General features: G+C 36.8%; 2 protein-coding genes across 2 annotated transcripts in view; both read right to left on the bottom strand.

The window, feature by feature from the left end:
* The window catches only part of LOC107084587 (collagen alpha-1(IX) chain-like), a 26,994-nt gene extending 22,358 nt beyond the window's left edge, over positions 1–4,636 (bottom strand). The window contains exons 1-5 of the mRNA XM_015374494.1: positions 4,528–4,636; positions 3,956–4,069; positions 3,025–3,148; positions 1,376–1,769; positions 1,202–1,279 (exon numbers count right to left, since the gene is read on the bottom strand). Coding sequence (XP_015229980.1) covers positions 1,202–1,279; positions 1,376–1,769; positions 3,025–3,148; positions 3,956–4,034 — 675 coding nt within the window. The 5' untranslated portion in view covers positions 4,035–4,069; positions 4,528–4,636. The remainder of the gene's footprint in view (positions 1–1,201; positions 1,280–1,375; positions 1,770–3,024; positions 3,149–3,955; positions 4,070–4,527) is intronic.
* Positions 4,637–5,933: 1,297 nt separating this feature from the next.
* Positions 5,934–7,274, bottom strand: part of dst (dystonin) — a 128,404-nt gene continuing 127,063 nt past the window's right edge. The window contains exon 102 of the mRNA XM_015374488.1: positions 5,934–7,228. Within this exon, the coding sequence (XP_015229974.1) occupies positions 6,972–7,228 (257 nt within the window). The 3' untranslated portion in view covers positions 5,934–6,971. The remainder of the gene's footprint in view (positions 7,229–7,274) is intronic.

Raw genomic sequence — 7,274 nt, 5'->3', positions numbered from 1 at the left:
TAAACAGCTAAAATGGAAAGAACCCCACTTTGCAGAGAGTCTGCACATTTGCATCCCATACTGTACATTCTCAGAGAGGAACATTCCAGAAGCTTAATCTTAACCTGTAATGTTTATTGCAAGAATAGTTCAAACACTTGCTTGGGATCATTGTGCTGCCATGACCAAGTTTCAGCCTTCTTACTAAAACTGTCATCATCTGATTAAAGAAAACTGCTCAGTGATAAAAAAAATAATAAATAAATAAATAAATAAAAAATCAAATGGAACCTGAGAAACTCAAGTGTGCAACAGTGGAGTCTACTAGGGCAATTGTGTGACGAAAAAAAGATGAAAAATCACCCTGAGAAAGTTGAGACTTGGTGCTGGACCACAAAGACAATGCAGGTAACAAAAAGAAGAAAATCGATCTGCACATTAGATAGTCTGAAAACTTTTGTCTAAAAAAGGGCGCATGGTCCAAATATCTGCTGTTTGAATAAAATAATTTGGGAGCTAAAACTAGTGGGCATATCTACCTTTTTCATTTTCCAACTGTGTAACTGCCCATAGTGAAGAGCATAGATTAGAAAGAAGCAACTCCTCAAAAAATCTACTTAAAAAAAAAAAAAAAAACATAAGCAGCCTACAACGATAAGCTAAAGACACTGGAGAAGAGTTTATTCAAAGTGATAGAGACTAAGCTTTTTGGCCTCAGTGACAAAAAGGATTTTTGGGAACATCAATTGGAGGATTCCTTCCTTCAGGACAGTGGATCAACTTTTTAGCACGGTAGTAATGGTACTGTTGAGAGTCATACTGTTGTAGATCAAAAAGGAAAAGTAGTAACTAACCTGTCGATTTATTCTCTTAGCAAACTGACTTGTTTGGGTGTTCTAATAGTAAAGTTTTCCTAAAAGCACAGCAGCAATGGCTTTGGAATAAAAATTGTTTGCAATGGTTTCTGAATTCGACCTGTCTATAATCTAGAGAACCATGCGTAAAAGGCAGATACCTACCAGCAAACACAAAATTGCAAAGGATTAACACCCGTTCTTAAAAAAAGAGTGTCTAGAATTCCAGTTAACATGGTTAAAACATTCCACCTGACACTTGTGAAAGTAAAGCACATGTTTTAGCCTATGAGTGGAATTTTAACAATGAGTGTACTTAAGAAAAAACACAAAATGCCCATTACTGTTCATCACTGAAGATTACTTACAACACTGGAGAGCTCACAGCAGCTTTCTGAATATGCCTGCTCTGGATCACATGACACTTCCATCTGTTGGAGATCTACCTAATTACCAAAAAAGAAATCATAAAAAAAAAAATGAAACTGCATAAAAATAAAGACACGTTTTAAATGATACTCAGATTCAGGTTCTTAACATACAGAAGCTGAGCGGTCTCTTGCAGCTCGCTTGATGATGGAAGTGTAACCTCTGCGAGTGACTGGCCTCTGCTCATCGATATTCTCCACTTTGACCTCCTCACAGTCTATCAGCAATCTCACCTGGCTGTCCTTTAAGCTTAATGCCAACTTGTGCCAGTCTCCATTAAACAACTTTTTTAAACCATGGAAAGTCCTCACCATCTGTGTCCCCTGGGGGCCAGTATAGAAAAAATCTAATGACCGTGCATCAGGCTGGAATCGCAGGCCGACTTGTTCACGCCCCTTTGGATCACTGACTTGCCAAAGGTCCCATGAACTCTGAGAAGTGTCATTGGTCATTTTAAATGTTGCAATGATGGAATATTTGGATGGAAATCCATCTGGAAACACATCACTGTGGAACAAAAGTGAAACCAAGATTCAGAGAGATGGATAATGAAAAAAATGTATTAACATTAAAATAACTATGGACCAAACAAACAATTTGAGACATTTATTTTTGATTCAGTTCAATTCAATTAATTTATATTGTGGCAATTCACAATGCATGTCATTTACAGGCCCTTTAACCTGTTGACTGCATCAAGTCATTGACTTGCAAGACTGGATGAGCTTGCAGCAATGATTTTCACTTCTTGTGATTTTTCACTTTCACATTTTGTCGTTGACTCTTTAGCAACCCCACACAGCAAGCATGTATCTGGTGACAGGGGAGAGGAAAACCTCCCTTTTAACAGGAAGAAACTGACAGCAGAATCAGGCTCAGTGTGAACGACCTTCTGCCGAATCCGACAGGAGATAGAAGCAGATAAGATGAAGCTACTATAACAGGACAAAGCAGAGAGAACATACAGCAATGAGTGGATCTTAACAAATACTGCAGAGTGGGAGAATAGAGATAGAATGGAGGAAAATGAGGAAAAGTGTTCCCTAGGTGATCCAGCAGCCTAAAGTCATAGTATGAATATAGAAAATAGCTCAGGATAACTAATTGGGAGGAGGTATGAGAGAGGTAGTGCCACAGTAGGATTCTTTATCATTAGGCAAACCACATGTAAAAATAATTTAAGCATTTAATAGTAGTTCTCTCTTTGTGTTCAAGACTGCTTTTATGCTGCAAGGTTTCAGTCTTAAGCCTTTTGCACAGTCAGAGGTTTTCTTTCAGGATTGCCTTGCATTTACTAATACTTAGTTTTACATAATTTCTAACCAGCTTCCCTGTTCCTGCTCAAAAAGTATCCCCACAAACTGATGCTCCCACATTTATGGTTCACTGTGGAAATGCCAGAGCACCTTCTTCCTTGTGTTTGCTGTTATATGCCAATTTGCAGCAAACTATAAAGATGGCCTCTTACAGGCTTTGTTCAACAAAAGATTTATTGTTGTCAATATTCCATAAAGTTCCAATTTTTGCAGTGCATAACCAATAATTGATTTTTATAAAGATTATACCACATGATCTTTGGATCTTGGTAGCTCCTCATGAGTTTTCACAAGCCTCTTGGTCTCTAAGGTTGTCAGTTAAGGTGGGGTTGAATTTCATTATTTGTTTAGTTTTTTGTTGTTTTTTGTTTTTGGAAGGGGCTTTCATCATCCCTTTATCATATAAAATCAAAATATCTAAAAAAGCAAAAAAAACAACAACATACATATTGGCCCTCTGAAGATGGATGGCGGGATTAACGCGGTAGGCCACTGCCTCAGGTTGGGACCCATGCACTCTCTTCACCCCTCTTGACTCAGCCACATGGAACTCCTCCAGCAGATCAAAACCTCACAAGAAAAACATATAGGCCTAGTTTGACGTCACTTCAGTTTAATCATCAGAAAATCTGGACTGCTTTTGAATCATAGATCAGTGTAGATATCATTGATTTATGTTAAGTAGCTGAATTACTTAGTGGTGTGATTAATGACGCAATCCTTAAAATCCAGTATTTCATTTTTCCTAACCTTGTATTCGGCCTCTGAACTTTTAACTCTGGTTAGCTTCTGATGTTGTTTGTAATTGCCTCTAGGTGGCCCTTTAAGGGTAAAAATTCTGAATGAAAGATGGATGAGGTTTTAATTGCAAATACAGTGATGTAAACAGAGAAAAAAAAAACTGTCTTTCTTTTCTCCCATACAGAAAGTTGTGCCAGGTAGTTCAGTCAAATGAGCATTCTATAGGCCGTTTAATTTACAGTGACAATGAGCCTAGGTGGCAAAACATCAAAGCCCCATGCACTCAAATTAACCTCATGATGACCACATAATAGCATGCTTGCAATCAGAACAGGGAACAGTATTGATTGCAGTGAAGAACTCTAAAACACTGACATCAGCTGGTCATAATATGGAAGTGCAGAGGTGACTTTTTTAAAGATGAAACTCTTATAATATATTTTAATAGTTTAATATTGCTTAATATATATATAGTTTTATTTTTTTAACCAAAGAATGTGTTTTCATTTATCTAGCCATGTCTTTAAAATGTGAGATTAGAGCATTGTTATAAACATTTTATTTGTATTTAATATTGTTATTGATGTCAGTATTATATTGGGGTATTATTGCAAGCACTTAAGGATTCAAACTTACTTGGCAAATTTTGACAATGGACGGCTCCGAAGGTGGAAACGAGTGCCACAAATACCAGCATATCCGTTGAGACTGGCATAATTGATGCTTTTAAAGACAGTAGTTTATGAGTACCTGTGATACAGAATATTAGTGTGACAATCATTTGAACAAAAAAAGATTCACTGGTACTTTATAGCCTCTAAAGGAAACATATTAACAATGCATTGCATTAATTAACTTCATAAATAACGAATAGAGGAAAAAATAAAAGCAAACAACAGAGAAAAAAAATATATCCAATAATAATTTTTTTCCTCAAGTAAATATTGATTGGTAAAATTTTCTAACTTATTTGAGGCAGATAATTTGCACATCAAATATTTAAGTTCCCTCATTGATTTTTAATTACCAAATTCTCTTGCCTTCAGTTAAAAAAAAAAACTGCATCTATACTACTTTGACCCAGAAATGAATGCAAACAAGTTATTTTGTGAGAAGCTCACATTATATAAGTGTTCCTCTTTAAATAATTTGTCACAATGGTTCATAGTGTATTTTCAAAATAAAGAAAAAAACAGGAAACTACTCACATATTACTGATGGTGTCAGGGATCCTGCTGACAGACCTTGTACGGGTCCTGCAGAGATAATATATCCCACTTTAAAGTGAAACTAGAGGGCCTGGGTTTGTGCTGAACAGGAGGACCATTCACACAGGAAAGCTCAGGAGCCCAAAGCGCTCTTGTCCCTGTGCTCCATTACACCTGTGGTCCCTAAGGGAATCTGTCTTTTCTCATAGGCCTGTTAGCCACCAGTCATATTAATATAGCGTACTTCAGGCTGCCACTCTGAGTTAACACATGACGCATAAGGCAGATATTGCTACTTATAGGAACAACTAAAAGTGGCATAAAAGCTATAAAAAAAAAGATGAATAAGTAAAAGTTGTTTAAGGCTCTCAAGAATCTGTTTATAAGTGGAATTCTGTGTTGCTTTTAGCACCGCATTTGTAGATCTCCTTGCAAATCTGATCTTAACACAATCTTCAATAAGTGATATCTTAATGCACGATTAAAAACATATATATATATATTGTTTCATCATTGACATTCGTTAACTGGGAGAAAGACATAGTATTTCACAGTCAAACATGAGGCGCTCTGCAAACATTCCAACCTGATGAAGCACCATAGAGAAAAAAGGGCTAAAGATCATTAAGGGTCACACTTTACACAGATAACAGATGCACTACCTAAACCCAGATACATAGTTTTGAAGATCAGTTGAACTTTTCTATATTTTGTTTGGTGCATTTGCATTAAGGCCCAAAGCAAAGCATATACATATCAAGTCAAAGGGATATCATGCAATCTACTAAACCTTCTTTCAAATACCATTATTAGAAATGCAGCATATAATTTTGTTTAGGTTTAATTTCAGCGTAAATAGAGCTGTTTTTGGAAAACCATACAACTTAGAAGCCAAAGTGCCTCTGGAGGAACCACAAATATGTTGAGCTCAGGAGGGAGAATCAGATTACATTAGACACAAATAAAAATGCCTAAAGATATTAAGATGTTGTACTTGGAGTTTAGCACAAGTCATGTGGTGGATAGACCAAATAATATATTCTGGAAGAAGAGAACTGTACTTTTACTACATGCAAAATCCTATGATTTGTCCAAAACAAGAACCGCACAACAGCCTTAGGTCACTAACCCCTCAATAAAACTGCAGGCAGCAGCACTATGCAGTAAAGAGGCAATGTAACCAAGGACAGAAAAGCTGGTCTGAATTGATGGGAAGATGGGATACCTGTTGAAGGCTGCATAAGACTTAAGAATGTGCAAGAGAGCCAGCTTCCTGCAGAGCAATTAAGAGTTAAAAATACAGTCCCAAGTTTAAAAGAATGCATTTATTATTATTTCACCAATTTTGGAAATACTATTTTGCAAAACAAAGCAAAAAAGTTCATAGTAGTCAGTCTCCAAAATCTGCAGCAGAATTGCAAAGTTGGTTCTCTGAAGCTTTAAATCAGGGGATATATACAGTCCTTATTGGATTTTTATCAGTAACTTTGTTTTAGAATTAAATAAAATGTTCCTACCCTAGAACTTTATATTGGTCTATTAAATAAAATGCAACTAAAATACATTAAAAAGTATCATTGTAACATGAGCATGTTACTGATTGTAGCAAGAAAAGGGCATTGATTACAGGGTAATGACCAGTTTCCAGTGGCTTTTTGCAAGCAGGTTTATTACAAAGTAGCATTACAGTAACAATTTAAGCTCTATCGAAATGACAATACATAGACATGAATGCAGATAGAATGGCTACATAGAGGTGGCACTTCATCAACGCCACACATTGCTGCGTAGTGGAGAAAACAAAGGAGCAGCTGCTGTGACAAACAAATAAAAAGCATGAGGATTACAAGGCTTCTGCTACTTCTCCTATGTAGGAGTTTTCAAAGGTTTCTGGAGTGCTTACTAGTGTTTAGTGTAATATATTGCATTGCCCTTTCAAATGCAAGGTGGCAGTATGATATAGCACTTAAATAGATATTTTTTAGTGCCTCAAGCTGTATGATATTGCACCAAATGCTCCAAAATATCAGCAGGCATAGGTTACAGTACATTCAGTTACTTTCAAAATGCTCTCCTGCTTTTTTGCCCTTCATCAGAGTGAAGAAAAATTCATTTGACCATTTAGCATGGTTATTCCCAGATTTTTTAGTGTTCATCAAACCTCTACAGGATTTGCATAAATAAAATTAAATACAATACAAAACAATTTGACATTTTCAGAAAAAAAAATAAAATACATTAAAAAACCAACACACACAGGGCCATCAACAATCCATTCGCACACAATATTAAACCATATTGCCTCTTAACAGAATATTTTACATCTTCCCAACATATTAAATAACACTCAGCACATTTGCAGTCTCTTAAGGTAGACATCTACAGTGTTCAGCAAATAATTCGGGTGCAACTAGCTTCAGGGTCATTGTTTTAAAGGCCACTGGCTATCGCTTGGATCCCTTGGCCAGTTTGCTTGTAGGAGTGGTTCTCCTTTGTGGAGTGGGGATCTTGGATTGTTTTCCTCCTTGTTGGCGGGATGTGGGGCGTGGCGTTGCCCGTGTGGATTCCCCCACTGTCTCAGACACATCTGAACACACAGACTGGATGTCTGAGATGTCAAAGTCAGAGGCGTCGCTCCCTCTGCGACTGCTGCCTCTGCTGCCGGCTTTACTTCCTGGTCGGCTGGAATTTTTTCTTGACTCTGGAAACATAAAAGCATAAAATAGTAAATAAACATTATGAAAATT

The sequence above is a fragment of the Cyprinodon variegatus genome, unplaced genomic scaffold, assembly GCF_000732505.1.
Source record: "Cyprinodon variegatus isolate N-32 unplaced genomic scaffold, C_variegatus-1.0 Scaffold104, whole genome shotgun sequence".
In the NCBI taxonomy this organism is placed as follows: Eukaryota; Metazoa; Chordata; class Actinopteri; order Cyprinodontiformes; family Cyprinodontidae; genus Cyprinodon; species Cyprinodon variegatus.
Note: the sequence above shows the minus strand (reverse complement) of the source record. Positions and strands in the feature narration are given on the sequence as shown.